A 16,098-nucleotide genomic window follows, 5' to 3' on the forward strand; every position below is an offset into this window, starting at 1 on the left:
TGGATGAAAAACTCTGTGTTGAAACACGTCCCGCAACAATAGTTCCTAGCGTTCGCCGATCGCAGAGTATAGAGACATTTTTTAAATGTAGCGTTTTATTGTTAATATTAACATTTAATAATTCTTATAAAAATACAACCAACATTAGTCATTAGTAATTATTCAGTACTCTACTTTGAAATAAATTGACCTGTTATGGCAAAGCCACATTTTTGAATAAAGGGATCCGGCAACAATAAACTAGCCTACAAAGAAAAATCAAGTTATGTCACTTTTTAAGAGATGTTATCTTATGCAGATAGGGTCATTGCATATGCAAGTATTCGTTTAAAAAAATTAACTTGGTAGCCTAAATCTGAATTATATGCATATGTTAGCAAATAGCCTACTTTGGGCAAAAACCTGAAAAGGACAAGGACACGTGTTACACTTCTTGAAAATGGACCCCAAGCCTCTGCTGCTGTGCTCCACGTATTGTTGAGGGACCAGCTTCATAGAACCTGGAAACCATCAGATAATTTTTACAAGGAGAGCAGTTTAGAATAAAGGTAAAATATATGAAAAATAATGCAATTTTTTAAAAACTAAGCATGAACACATTACAGTGCACCCCACAAACACAATCAAGCCTTCAAAAGAATGTGTTTTAACACTCCTTTAATTATTCATACTTACAGGTTGTCATTCTGGAGCATCTGGTCCAAATAAACTGAGTACTGACCATCTTTCAAGAGCAAGTGTTTAGCGAATCCCGTGTTAAACTCAGAGATTTGAGAAGTAGTTGTCAGTAAAATTACGTTTGAGGGTCAAGTTGAATTCGACAGACATCGTGCAACATTGGGCATTATGCAAATGTAATTTCTGGTGTCTTTCGAAGATTCAAAATACAAACAACTTGTTAAGGAAGTTTAGAGTCAATTCTTTCTTTTGGGAAACTGACTTTATTTATTGTGCACTTTTGACTTTACAACTTTACAAATTTAAATTCACAAACAAAATTACACTGCATGAAAGGGATACATATAGGGACACACACACACACACACACACACACACACACACATTGAAATCATAAAAATAACATCAATCAATCAATCAATCAAATAAATAAAAATCAATAAAAGTTGATGGCTGTGGTGTTATGCTGATAACATAAATTTGGTTCTGCTGTGACCACTAGACTTGCTATGGCCAGATACATAATATAGTTGTAATATATAAAAAATATTTTTACGTAAAGTCACAATGAAATCTAAAACAGACTATTCTTATATGTATTATTGAATATTGCAGTATTTATTTAAAGTTATTTATCCACACAAATATATATATATATTTTTTTACATTTATGTTGAATCAGAATAACTTCACCCTCGCTCTTCTTCTCTTCTCTTCTCTTCTCTTCTCTTCTCTTCTCTTCTCTTCTCTTCTCTTCTCTTCTCTTCTCTTCTCTTCTCTTCTCTTCTCTTCTCTTCTCTTCTCTTCTCTTCTCTTCTCTTCTCTGATGAAGAGGGCAGGGCAACCTGTCAATCACATGAGATCCACCAATAGCAAACCACAGCCATCCAATCAATTCCCCTCAGACAGTGTAAAGCCCCGCCCTACATTTGTTCATTTGTTCCAGAAGCATTTCACTCAGATATTTGGCAAAATGCTAAATTCTAAAATGGTGCACTGAACCGATGGCGGTGCTTGAGGGTCTGAAAGACTCAGCCCAATGTTGTCTAAAAATGTTTTTATATATTTTTAGGTCCTAGACCCCGCAGCCAGAAGAAAAAGAAAATTAGATATAATTGCTGCCTACATATCCAAAATAAGCAGACAGTAATGCCCCTTTTCCCAAGATTTAATATAATCTTTGGTGTCCCCAGAATTTGTATGAGAAGTATCTGCTCAAAATACCCCCCCTGATCAATTATTGTAGCTTTTCAAATTTTCTGTGTCCCTTTAAATGCAAATGAGCTGCTGCTTCCCGCCCCCTTCCAGAAGAGGGGGGATCCTTTACACCTTTAAGCTTCGGATACTCCGTCAACAACAAAACAAGCTAATCTCACTCAGCTTAAATGTCAGAAATAACCAGTTGTGGAGTGCAGCCTTGTTTGAACCAAAGTGGGACACAGAGGTTGACATTTTAAGATGCACCTGGACATTTTTGAATGGTTAGTGAATACATGTAATGTTAAGTGTTTTGGAGTTACATTGATTCATCTCATCGACTAGCATGTATACGGCCATGTTAATCTATCAATAGTATAGTCCGTCACCCGAATATACAATGCATAATAAATGTGATTTTATGAATTACACAGACGGTGAATGATACAGCTCTAGTTTCTGGGAGTACAGTCAAACTCTTCAGCCATATTACTGTACAGCATTCAGCTCATTCAGAAAGGAAATTTGCAAACATTTTCAAAATATGAAGTGCCATCCTTACTTGTTCTGTATGTTACAGCACGAAGTGTTGATATTGACTCATCCTTCAGAAACAACTTCTTTGCAAATACAGCATTTTACTGACCCTCGTTGATGAAGCAATCATGTGTAAAATGATTTGTGCAAAAACATAAAATTATACCGATATTCTTCATCACATTTCTTTCAAAAATTAAATTCATCACAGTGTCCTCAGTGGCTTGAATGCCTGGAGTCTATGAGACTCCTATGTTTGTTGGTACATCCAACAACAGAACATTTGTAATGTTTTTTGTTGCAGACATTGTAATACTCTAGCACTTATATATAGCGAGTAAACAGAAAGGACGTCTCTGTGTTCTCACTCGGGGGCGTGTCTAAACTAAAAGGGCCAATCATCAACGGTCATGGGCGAGGTTTCCCCAAGGGGGTAATCTAGCGCTCGGAAAGCGTTCCACCCCCGGGGGCGGCCATTGCTAACCAAGCCATCACCTGCTGTTAGCATCCCATTGACTCCCATTCATTTTTGAGTCACTTTGACAGTGAATAACTTGACATCTGAGGCGTTTAAAGACTCCATTTGTCCATTGTTTATTTCTAAAGAAACACGACAATGCATAAAAGGCTCCGTTACCTTGTATCTTACACTATCGCCCCGCAGAAGCTGTTTTTGTAAAAATAGGCTAACGATTGCGTCATAACCAACGCGACTCTGTCGCACAGTTTAGAAATTACCGTATAGACCTGAGGAGACGCTCGCAGGCAATCTTTTACTGTCTATGAGACAGTCGGGGGGACGGGAGACATAAAGTCTGATAAAGTTAAGGGAGAAGAATGGGGAGAAGCCCATAGTGAGCCAAAAGCAACGGGAAAAAATATTTAAACAACGGGATTCAGATTTCACTTTCCACAACTACTAGAAGACCTACAGCTGTCAGACAGGAGGCTCACGTCACATCTACGTCCTCAAGCTCAGTCTGAGCCTGCGCAGTTCGCTCAGCCATCAGGAAGTGAGCGCTCCTATACTGACATCACTTAACGCCGTAGAAGGCAATGGGATAGCTCCATCCATTTCTTTTACTGTCTATGGGTTTCCCTACTTTTATGTCAGAGTAGGGGCAAATCTGGAACAGCCTCTTATAGGAGATTGATAATGACTGATGGGGATTATACATTTTTTTGGGTGAATTTTTATCATTATAGGCAGGTTGTTTACACACACGTGTTCAAATACCTTATAAAAGTGAATTTTGCATAATAGGTATCCTTTAAATGACATGGCGGGAATCAAATTGTATTGTATGCAATGTGAGAAGAGCGTGTGTCTGTCTTTGTATGGTAGTGTTTGCACACAGCACCTGTTCTCTCACAATGATCGGTTTACATAACAGTAACTCGCTGTCTCACGTACCTCACATGCAGCATGTGAAGTACATATACTTAATTTATTCATTTGATTTAATTATCTTCGTTCATTGTTTTATCTGACACCTGTCTGTGCAAAATACACAGAAAACATTACAAACGTGGGAATCTTGGATTGCTTATTATTTGTAATTGGTGTGCTGAATGTGCTGTAATATAAGTGATGGGATTTCTTTATCTACCAATGTATGCAACATTTTTCACAAATGACTAACAGATGATATTAAATACTTTTGATAAAACAAAACAACACTGTAAAAACTTGTAAAAACTGAAGATGGATCTCTCAGAGCATTTCCTACAGTCACTCTTGTTGAGGAGGTATTACCTCATTCACTCTCATCATAAAACTTTAGTGTCCTCAGAACATGAGAATTGTGCTCGTCTGTCTGAGAAACCTGATCTTCTGAGACACTGTAGTCAGCAAACCACTGATACAGTCAGCCAGCGCTCAAGGTGCTTCACTAGAGTTCATCATTCACCTGACTGTACGCCACAGACTCCTGTCACAGGTGAGAAGGACAAGCATGATGGAGTTCTGGTTGATTTCGGTTCCTCTGGATAAAATCAGCTGTCAGTCTTTAGAGAAACTCAAACGGGTCGCAGCTAAATCAGGTCTGGCCACCAGCTCCAGATTCCCTGTCCCAGAGCTGAAGGTAAGAAAACATTCTTCTTCCTCCACTTCTGGACCCTCTCAGATGATTCACTGCCAGTTTGAGGCTCATAGTTGCATCCCAGCTAACAAAAAATATGCTCTAAGAACGATTTTCACATTCACTTTTAATGTTATTTCGAAATGTTCTGAACTTGCAAAACGTCCAGTTTTTAAGTGTTTTAAAAAATGTTATGCGAACGTTGAGGATTTTTTTTCTTCTTTTTTTTAAATTTTGCAAATCTAATGGGAACGTTACTTTTGGACGTTTTATAATCATTCTGAAACAAATAACATAAAAAAAAAAACTAAAAAACAACTAGGTTTAAGAAAACAAAGGTCCATGATTGATCTATAAATATTAGTACATTATAGGGCTTATTTTTTTTATTTCTTTCACAATCAAGAGTCAGTAAAGGAGGTGCTTAAGCTTCAGAAAATGTTCAAACTAAACCTGAATGGAGCTGTGTTATTTTCATGAGGTTTGTCATTATTTTAACACTGCTCCTAAAATGTATGTCCAAAATAAATGTATAACGTTATAAATTAAATCATTAAAAATTCTTTAAAAACTCAAGCCAAGCTTTATGGATGCAGGCAAAACTATGATTTTTGTAAAAGTGAGAAATTGGAATGAGATTTATTTGCTTATGTACCTGGGATATTACTTTACTATGATATGTCAGGCACTCAAGTCAGAAAGATAACACAAAAGCACCCTAAAGCAAAATCATCTTATTGTGAACAAATAACCACATTTGAATTCAAAAACATAAAAACGATTCATTATTCAATTAATTATACATGGTATGACAAGTCCACAACTAAATGTTTGTGTTATATAAAGCAAACCGTGACAGTTGAGTGATTAATTCTACACCATTTACACTACTTGCTCTCTGCTCACTGATCTACTGTCTATAGATTATCTAAATTTCTAGACTAGTCTTTTAAGTCTTCACGCAATTTCCAATGTCACAACATAACAAAAGTATCATCCAGAATTCAGAGTTTCCCACTCATAAATTAAACTTGGCTTGGTCATTCATGAGCTCAGAACTAATAAGGGCACATTAAATGATGTCACTTCCTGTCTGTCATAGAATTATTATTATTTTTTTTTAAATAACAACTTAACTGACTTTAAATGATTTTAAAGTCTTATTATGCTTGTTTTAGATGTTTGAAATGTATCGATTGTAGTCTTGAATTTCCTTTCAAGAACGAACATGTCATAATATTCCTCATTTAAATAATTCCCACCCAAATAATAGTATTTACAGCGCCCCATTATCATATGCACTATACAGGTCCTTCTCAAAAAAATTGCATATGTGATAAAAGTTAATTATTTTCCATAATGTAATGATAAAAATTTAACTTTCATATATTTTAGATTCATTGCACACCAACTGAAATATTTCAGGTCTTTTATTGTTTTAATACTGATGATTTTGGCATACAGCTCATGAAAACCCCAAATTCCCAAAAATCTAGCATATCATGAAAAGGTTCTCTAAACGAGCTATTAACCTAATCATCTGAATCAACTAATTAACTCTAAACACCTGCAAAAGATTCCTGAGGCTTTTAAAAACTCCCAGCCTGGTTCATTACTCAAAACCGCAATCATGGGTAAGACTGCCGACCTGACTGCTGTCCAGAAGGCCATCATTGACACCCTCAAGCGAGAGGGTAAGACACAGAAAGAAATTTCTGAACGAATAGGCTGTTCCCAGAGAGCTGTATCAAGGCACTTCTGTGGGAAGTCTGTGGGAAGGAAAAAGTGTGGCGAAAAACGCTGCACAACGAGAAGAGGTGACCGGACCCTGAGGAAGATTGTGGAGAAGGACCGATTCCAGACCTTGGGGGACCTGCGGAAGCAGTGGACTGAGTCTGGAGGAGAAACATCCAGAGCCACCGTGCACAGGCGTGTGCAGGAAATGGGCTACAGGTGCCGCATTCCCCAGGTCAAGACACTTTTGGGCTACAGAGAAGCAGGACTGGACTGTTGCTCAGTGGTCCAAAGTACTTTTTTCGGATGGAAGCAAATTTTGCATGTCATTCGGAAATCAAGGTGCCAGAGTCTGGAGGAAGACTGGGGAGAAGGAAATGCCAAAATGCCTGAAGTCCAGTGTTAAGTACCCACAGTCAGTGATGGTCTGGGGTGCCATGTCAGCTGCTGGTGTTGGTCCACTGTGTTTTATCAAGGGCAGGGTCAATGCAGCTCGCTATCAGGAGATTTTGGAGCACTTCATGCTTCCATCTGCTGAAAAGCTTTATGGAGATGAAGATTTGGTTTTTCAGCACGACCTGGCACCTGCTCACAGTGCCAAAACCACTGGTAAATGGTTTACTGACCATTGTATTACTACTACTAATAATAATAGATTTTATTTATAATTCACTTTTCATTCCGAATAATCTCAAAGTGCAACAAGGGGGGGGTGGGGGGGATAACAAAAAAAATGAATAACAAGTAAAAATATAGAATACTACAAACAATCAACCAACACAGAAAACAGAACAGAAACAGAGCTGATGGTGAACAGAAACAGAGCTGATTGTGAACAGAAACAGAGCTGATGGTGAACAGAAACAGAGCTGATGGTGAACAGAAAACAGAGCTGATGGTGAACAGAAAACAGAGCTGATGGTGAACAGAAACAGAGCTGATGGTGAACAGAAACAGAGCTGATGGTGAAAAACAGAGCTGATGGTGAACAGAAACAGAGCTGATGGTGAACAGAAACAGAGCTGATGGTGAACAGAAACAGAGCTGATGGTGAACAGAAAACAGAGCTGATGGTGAACAGAAACAGAGCTGATGGTGAACAGAAACAGAGCTGATGGTGAACAGAAACAGAGCTGATGGTGAACAGAAACAGAGCTGATGGTGAACAGAAAACAGAGCTGATGGTGAACAGAAAACAGAGCTGATGGTGAACAGAAACAGAGCTGATGGTGAACAGAAACAGAGCTGATGGTGAACAGAAAACAGAGCTGATGGTGAACAGAAACAGAGCTGATGGTGAACAGAAACAGAGCTGATGGTGAACAGAAAACAGAGCTGATGGTGAACAGAAACAGAGCTGATGGTGAACAGAAACAGAGCTGATGGTGAACAGAAAACAGAGCTGATGGTGAACAGAAACAGAGCTGATGGTGAACAGAAACAGAGCTGATGATGGAAGTCTCTGTTAGCTCCACAGCACACTGTGGTCCACTCCATGTTTTAAATTTCTCCCAGCGGCAGTGTCCCGATGACATCGTCGAGGCATGACAGCTGAAGACCAGATGATGGGTCTTCATGACGATTCACTGTGCTCCATTGGCCTGCCAACTCTCCTGACCTGAACCCCATAGAGAATTTGTGGGATATTGTGAAGAGAAAGTTGAGAGACGCAAGACCCAACATTCTGGATGAGCTTAAGACCGCTATCGAAGCATCCTGGGCCTCCAGAACACCTCAGCAGTGCCACAGGCTGATCGCCTCCATGCCACGCCGCATTGAAGCAGTCATTTCTGCAAAAGGATTCCCCACCAAGTATTGAGTGCATAACTGAACATAATTATTTGAAGGTTGACTTTTTGTATTAAAAACACTTTTCTTTTATTGGTCGGATGAAATATGCTAATTTTTTAAGATTTTGAGGAATTTTGGGTTTCCATGAGCTGTATGCCAAAATCACCAGTATTAAAACAATAAAAGACCTGAAATATTTCAGTTGGTGTGCAATGAATATAAAATATATGACAGTTTAAGTTTTATCATTACATTATGGAAAATAATTAACTTTTATCACATTTGCTAATTTTTTGAGAAGGACCTGTATATGGTACACTTCTGACACATGCTCTAAGTGGTAGACCCAAGTGTGCCACACAAGTCCTGAAAAGGGAAGCCAAAGCGTTTTGATCGCCCTCATGTGGCTGGAAGCGGTATAGGTCATAAACCCCGCCCGCTCCATGAAATGTAATGCAACATAGACAAACTAAACAATCAAATTACACTTAGGAATTTTTCCCAAAGATGGTTTCTATCAATTTAGGCAGTTTTTTTTCCACACTGATGTTAGTTCAAGTTCTCTTTCTTAAATAAGTTTGGTTTTAGTTAGTTATTTGAGGCTATAAAACAGGGGTGTGACGTTATGATTGACAGCTGAGATTGACAGCTTTTCTGAGTGAAGTAGTCACTGAGACACCAAATTATTTTTTTCTGAAAACTTTGGGAGGAGATTGGAGCTTTAACTTTAATTTCTACATTTTCATAACTATTTATTTCAATATAAGTTGTTGATTAAGTGGGAGTGTGGGTGCGACCTTGATATCGCGGCTCCACGCAGACTCGGGCTCCAAGATGTCAACACCTATTTACACAGGTGGATTCAAGTCAAGGAATTTCGTCCATCTTTTTTTTTTTTTTTACAGTCTATGGGTAGACCAATCAAAACACACTGGGGCAAGTTGACCAATCAGTTCAGCGCTTTTCATAAGGTGGGTTTTCAACTCTTTCCCCGCCAAAAAGTGAATTCCAGGTTTCCATGTTTTCACTGTCAGACAGTGATTTTGTTCAAAATGTTGCTTTAAAAAAAAGAAGACCCATATTCAAGTGTTCATGAATGCATGAAGCTAGAATAAAACGTTTTTTGGTGTTGTTGTTGTTTAAAAGAAGAGGGTCAGCTCTTTAGTTTCATATATTGCATGCTCAGATATTCATGAAACATGGCTATACATTTTTTGTAATAAGGGTCATAATTCCTGGCAGTGGTTGGCAACTTAAAAAAAAAAAAAAAAAAAAAAAAAACCTGGCGGTGAAAGAGTTAAGAAACCTAAACTAGTTTAGAAGTTTAGTTTAGAAACTAGTTTAGTTTAGTTTAGTTTAGAAACTAGTTTAGTTTAGAAACCTAAACTAAGGCTATGTCCCATACTCTCACATTTAAATAAGTAATTTCTTCACGATTACTTCTATCAGTGTCAGTTCTGTCACTGTAAGTAAAGTGAAAAGTAGTTTTTAACCTCAAAAGTTCACCCCAAAAATGATTTACTCACTCTCGTGTCATTTCAAACCTGTATATTTATTCTGTGGAACACAGAGGCTAACAGGTTTGGTGCCCAGTGCCTTCTATTGTATGAACAAGCACTGACTGAGATATTTCTCAGAATATCTTCTTTTATGTTCTACAGAAGAAATGAAGTAGAGTTTTGGATCAACATTAGGGTAAGAAAACAGTTACAGAATTGAAATGTTTTGGTTGAACTGAAGCTTGTCATTACTGCTTCACTGGAACAAGGAATTTCGAAAATATTTATTTTCCAAGCAGGTTTAACTTACACCGTACAATAGTGTCTCCCATTGTTAGGATTTCAAAAGGCAGTACCTCCTCAAACCCATGCCTGATGAGCCAGAATTTGACATGTTGGACAGCTCAAACAATGTTTTCATGGCAACAAAAGTTTCAAAGTGTTACACTTTTTAGGAAGTGAGAATGGAGAAAGAAGCTTATCGTAATAAAAATACACACTTCACCTTTAACTCTTCTTAAAGAATACACTAGATGTATTTGACTTTGGCCCCATTTACACTGCATGGTTCAAGTGACCCAATTCTGATTCCTATTTTTAACTCTCATGTGGCACAGATCGGATATGACAAGTAAACGTGTTTACAGAAAAAAAAACGGCTGAATTCTTCTTCTTCCGTCTTCGGGAATTCTTCTTTCCCGTCTTTCGGATGAGACGTTAAACCGAGGTCCTGACTCTCTGTGGTCGTTAAAAATCCCAGGATGTCCTTCGGAAAAAGAGTAGGGGTGTAATCCCGGCATCCTGGCCAAAATTTGCCCATTGGCCTCTATCCTTCATGGCCTCCTAATCACCCCCCTCTCCTGATTGGCTTCATCACTCGGTCTTCTCTCCACCAATCAGCTGGTGTGTGGTGGGCGTTCTGGCGCAATATGGCTGCCGTCGCATCATCCAGGTGGATGCTGCACATTGGTGGTGGTTGAGGAGATTCCCCCCTTTAATGTAAAGCGCTTTGAGTGCCTTGAAAAGCGCGGTATAAATTGAACACATCATTATCATTACTATTATTAATTCCGATATCCTCAGATCGGATTCAGGCCTCACTCATATGCGGTAATAAATCCGATATGATTCAGATATGTGCATTTGCGTCTGCCATGTAAGCGTTCAAATTGGATAATCCCCAGTAAATGCGATTTGTACGTCATTGAAAATGGGACGGAGGCGAATGACATCAACTCAGGTGGACACGAACTGCGATCAAGGGCTCTCCTCTTTTTCTCCGCCTCGCGAGAGCAATGTTATACCGACTGATGTGTGGAAAAGTGCGGAAAGCAAAACATTGAATAATCATTTAATCTCTATCCATTGCATCATATCATTTTACTTCCTTTTCCGGGTTAGGTTTTGCAAATATCGGATATTTTAAATCCTTTTAAAGGATGATGTAAGCTAGCCTGGATGCCAGCCGAACCTAGCCCCGCCCACAACATTTTTAGGTCGGCCAGTTTGGTCTGGCCTTGCTCCATAGAGGAGTGATTATCCCCGAACAGAAACTGATCGGACCAATGAAATCATCAGGGCGGGCTTTAGACAATGACGGACAGATGATCAAGAGTAACGTAATCATCCACATCATCAAAGGGGCTTGGGTTATATTTGTTCAAATCCTAAACGGAGAGCTTGTTTGTATCTGCATTCACCTTCACTATTTCTCTCAGAAATGATGATCATGTTGGGTAAGTTCTCTGTGTATCATTAAATTATTTTATTTTTTTACAACACCGGCAAAGATCGTGTATTCCAGCCTGATTTCAGCACGCGTGCAGACAGGGTTGCCAAGTTTTTACAACAAAACCCGCCAACTACTAGCCCTAAACAATAGCTTCTCGGGGGGTTCTCCGGGGGGAAAATGGCGTTTGGGGGGTAAAATGTGTGTTATTTTGGCAAGGTCGCCTGCTAAAATTTGCACTCACAGGTCTATATATCACAAGATAGCCGCTTCAACCTGCGGACATAGAAAACAAACCGCAGGGAAAAAAACCCGGACTTGGCAACACAGTGCAGTTGAACTATGTTGACATTTGACAATGCGTCGCTTCGTTTCTCTGTTTGGTTGTAGGTCTATCCAATTGATGTCTTTCCTGGTTCGGTTGAAACACGCCTCATAATCACAGCCCAATGGAGCAGTTTCAGACTCATATTCTGACTAGAATTGAGTATGACCACGTCAGGCTAGATGTAAGCAGGTAATCAAAAAAAAAATTGGTAATAGCCACCAAATCGGAATTATGTATCAAGACCGGCAGTGTTCGAATTTGGCCTTTCTTTCTCCAGCCAAAGAGAAATTAATGTTTTTGAGTAAAAAAAATCCAGGGTTTTCCTCCATTTAAATGTAGGTGAATAGGACTCAGTGTAGTACTTTTTGACAGTCCAAAACTCCATACAACGACTAAGGGTTTTCTCTATTGAAACACAATCACAATTTTTTTTAGTTTTTTGTTTTTTTGCTTGAGAAGACCCTTGTGTGTTTGGTTAGGGTTGTGTGGAGCCCTTTAAAGCTGCCTAAATATGATTGTGGACCATGGGTGGCCTGGGAGTGAGGAAATAATCCAAAAGATACAAAATAAATAATTTTGTTGGTGAATTAATACTTTAACAGAAGTTAATAGAATATGCTAATGGCAGCATGAGTTATTGCAACATGACTCTAGTGACCACTTTGTTCCATATGAATTATTAGAAACAAAAAGATCTCACCGGTGAGTCAGCTGCTGTTGGTCAGTCTATGAATCATTATTGGTGTTAGATTGCCTGCTTCAGTGAATTGTCTCTTTCAGGAATTGTAATTTCAGCTTCAGATGGTAAAACCTTATCCGAGCTAAATGTTTTACCTCTCAAAGTCATTTCTGGGGGACCATGCAGTAAAATGGTCCCTCACGTTCTAAACGACTGGAAAAACCTCCAAATATGAGATGCAGATGAACCAAAAACTTTGTTTAACTTGTCTATAATGCAGTTGATGTAGGTTGTGTAACTCTTTGTTCTGATGATTATGAAGGTAGGAACACTGGATGTGCTGCTGGGGGTTTCTGATGACCTGTCCCGACTGGACTCCTATACAGAGGGGTAAGCTTTAAAAATACATTTATATTCATCTCAATATAAATGCATCATGTGTTCTTTATCTAACTGTCACATCTCCATATAATAATAAATTCCAATATTAACAATAAGCCTACCTTTGACTCATCTAGTATAGGTTTCTAGTTTACAACTAGCAACTTACTTACATTTCCAGTAATATTTAATGTATGATTCAAATAATTAATTATTTAGTTAATGTGCTTGCAATCACCAAATGTTACTTTACATTGTAAAGCCTGACATATACACTCTAAAAACATGCTGGGTTAAGTTGGGTTGAAAATTGACAAACAGCAATTGGGTTGTTTTAACCCGGCGGTTGGGTTAAATGTTTACATGTATAGTACATGACCACCAATGAGTACAAATTGCTCGTGAGTGGCCATGGTTTCAGCAATGAAAAGCAGACTTTCTACTTGACATTTTTTTATCATTCAAATTTGGCTGGTTGGTTAATAACACATTTTTTTTTGTGGCGTGACAAACTCAGGACACATATTTAAAATATCGGCTATAAATTGTTACCAAACAATCCAAACACAGTATTCCCAAACACAGAGAAGCAACAATTTAATAACAAACAGCAAAGACAATGCTGGACAAAGGGTTGTGCTAAACTTAGGGCTTATGCTGCATTCACATGCTCTAGGAATTATCGTAAATATGAGTTTCCTAGGTAAAAATTGCACATAAACGCCCTCCAATTTCAAAATTTGAATGGGATGAGCTCGTAATCACGACTTCAGAAGTGGGTATAATGAAATTTCCAACAGCACGTGAAGGCGGCATTAAATACCCAGGCTAAAAGATAAACCAAACAAGACACAGGTGAATGTAATCAATTAACCAACGAGTAGTCATAGTAACAAAGGAAATCATCGGAAACCAAGCAAACAGGATCTAAACACAGTAAGGAAACACGGGTACCAGAGGAAACACAACATAAGAGTCTGTAAACAGAACATACCATTACAGTACTCCCCCCTCCCAGAAGGTGCATCCTTGTGCAGTAACTACTCCAGCAGAGAAGGGAAGTTGAGGGTTTAAGCAGTGGATGAGGAGTGGAAGACAAACAGATAAACCAGGTAGCAAACCAGAGCAGACCCATTCGTAATGGAGATAAAGATCCAGGGTGACACCTCCAGATCAAGGCTTCAGCACTCCTCTCAGAAACTGGGGCCTCCACGCCTCCATCGCCCCCAGTATAGGTCATAACCCCCACCCCTCCGTGTTTTCTAATTGACACGAGGCAAACTCAACAATCAAATTACACTTCAAATATTTTTTCCCCAAAGTTGGTTTATGTCATTGTAGGCAGGTATCATCACGATGGTTTCATTTCAAGTGCTCGTTTTTTAAATAAGTTTAGATTTAATTAGTTATTTGATGCTATAAACACGGGGGGTGTGACATCATGATTGACAGCTGAGATCGGCGGCTTCTCTGAGTGAAGGCACTAACGGACTTCTGTGGGATTTTTGGGAGCAGATTGGAGCTTTAGCTTTAATTTCTACATTTCCATAACTGTTTCACACCAACATAATTAATTGTTCTGCATCTGTGAGAGTGTGGGCGGGCTTTTGATATCGCGGCTGTACTTCCTGCTCTACGTCATGCTCTCTACCGGGCAACTCTGGTCCTGAAATCCCTACTAGTATCGATGCATCGAATCTTTGACTATTCAGGGTCACCACTACTGCACAGACTCCGGTCCCAAGATGTCAGCGCCGTGCGGGGTGTCTGTAAGCTTCAACTCTGGTCCGCAGAAACGGATGAAGTCACGTCGTCCAAGTTTGTGTTTTTAATATGCTCCAGACTGGAGGGCGATGCAGAGGAGATAAAGATCATGGGGGACAACGCTAAATGGCTTAGCCAGTGCCCCAGAAGTCTGTGGAGCAAACCAGGGTAATGCCTGACCAAGGCAAAGCCAGAAGGACAAGGGAGTCCAGTGGAGCCTGGGGGATAATGGACCACGCAGAAGAAATGTGAAGCCATGGACTCTGAGGCCCGAGGTGGAGCTGAAGGATCCTCACACCAAGGTAGAGATTAGGATCAAGCATCCCGAAGTGGAGCCAGGGAGGCAGGTGAAGTCAAATTAAGTCAACTTTACCACTTTATACAATACAGGAAGCTGAGTCTGAAATCCAATGCCCCCAATAATGCACTATTCCCTACACTTCTCCATTAATATACTCCACTTGAAGGAGTGAATGAAAACAAGTGAATTCGGACACTGAGTGCACCGGAAGGGATGCTGCTTTTCCATAGTCTGTGCTTGCTGGATAATAATTATTCGAAATGTAAACTGGCAGTTCCAGTAGTAATGAAAAGATGTATCTTTAAATTCTGCCATGGAAAGCTTGTATAAACTTAAATTAAACAATTTAATAATAAATTAAAAAGGAATTTATACTTGTATCATATTACGATGTAGCCACATTGGACCAGCAGTTTGGAAAGTGGGTGGATGAATGATTCAGCTGTAGCGTCATCTTCTGGTGAGACATGAAAATTCATTCCACTTTTTCTCAGTTCTCCTCTGGCCAGATCAGCAAACTTGGTGTGGTTTAATTCCAGGGTGCATCACAAGTAAGAATTGCAGATTGTCCAGAACATTTCATCCAGTTTATTCTGCTTGAAGATCAGGGTCCATCACACCATCATATGGAGGGAGGAGAAATATTCAAATCATAGATTAAATCCTATGATTAAAAATCATGGAATTGGCTTTTGGATATTCATAATTATCTCATTTTATCACTTTTGTCATGTATGGTAAAATGACCTGCTGCTGAACAGCAGCGTCTTTATAGATATGTGGACCTTGTTGTAAGTGTATGGTGTTATTATATGTCTGTGGTGCTACTTCAAAAGGTATCTGAAATTTCTTTCTTTCAGAGCCATTTAATATTCTAATTTAAAGAGGCCATTTTTCATGTCTTTTTTCAAACAAAGTTAACACTATTTAAATATACAATTTGCTTACAAACAAGCTTACACAAAAGTGTTAATACAAAATGGTTAATTTGTGGGTTTTGTGGGTCATTCGTCACATTATCATAACTTGTGACTACATTATCAATGAGGAACATACTAGATCGGACTGATGTATTCTATAGCACGTGTACTTCTGAGTGTTTGTGGGGAAACTCTCGAGCCACTGTAACACAATTATCACTGAGTCACTCAATCCTGCCGAGTCCAGTTTCAGGTGCCAGCTGACATGAATCTTCCTGTCTCAGCTGCAATGTTTATGTGTTGTGGAAACTGCCCTCTCTTTTTCTCCTTTCTCTCTTTCAGTCTACGATATCCATTCAAATGACTTCCAGACAAGGTTACACTGGGTTCAGATGCTAGGTTGAACTTTGGGACTCACAGCTCTAAGTGTGAAGTGTGGCAATGCTTCATTATCATTATCCTGACTGAGAGATGGCAAA

General features: G+C 39.1%; 1 protein-coding gene across 1 annotated transcript in view; it reads left to right on the forward strand.

The window, feature by feature from the left end:
* The first annotated feature begins 4,367 nt into the window (after positions 1–4,367).
* LOC137091607 (V-type proton ATPase subunit C 1-A-like) overlaps positions 4,368–16,098 on the forward strand; it is a 31,207-nt gene continuing 19,476 nt past the window's right edge. Inside the window, exons 1-2 of the mRNA XM_067456208.1 lie at positions 4,368–4,496; positions 12,576–12,643. Coding sequence (XP_067312309.1) covers positions 4,368–4,496; positions 12,576–12,643 — 197 coding nt within the window. The remainder of the gene's footprint in view (positions 4,497–12,575; positions 12,644–16,098) is intronic.

This window comes from Pseudorasbora parva, chromosome 10 (assembly GCF_024679245.1).
Source record: "Pseudorasbora parva isolate DD20220531a chromosome 10, ASM2467924v1, whole genome shotgun sequence".
NCBI lineage: Eukaryota > Metazoa > Chordata > Actinopteri > Cypriniformes > Gobionidae > Pseudorasbora > Pseudorasbora parva.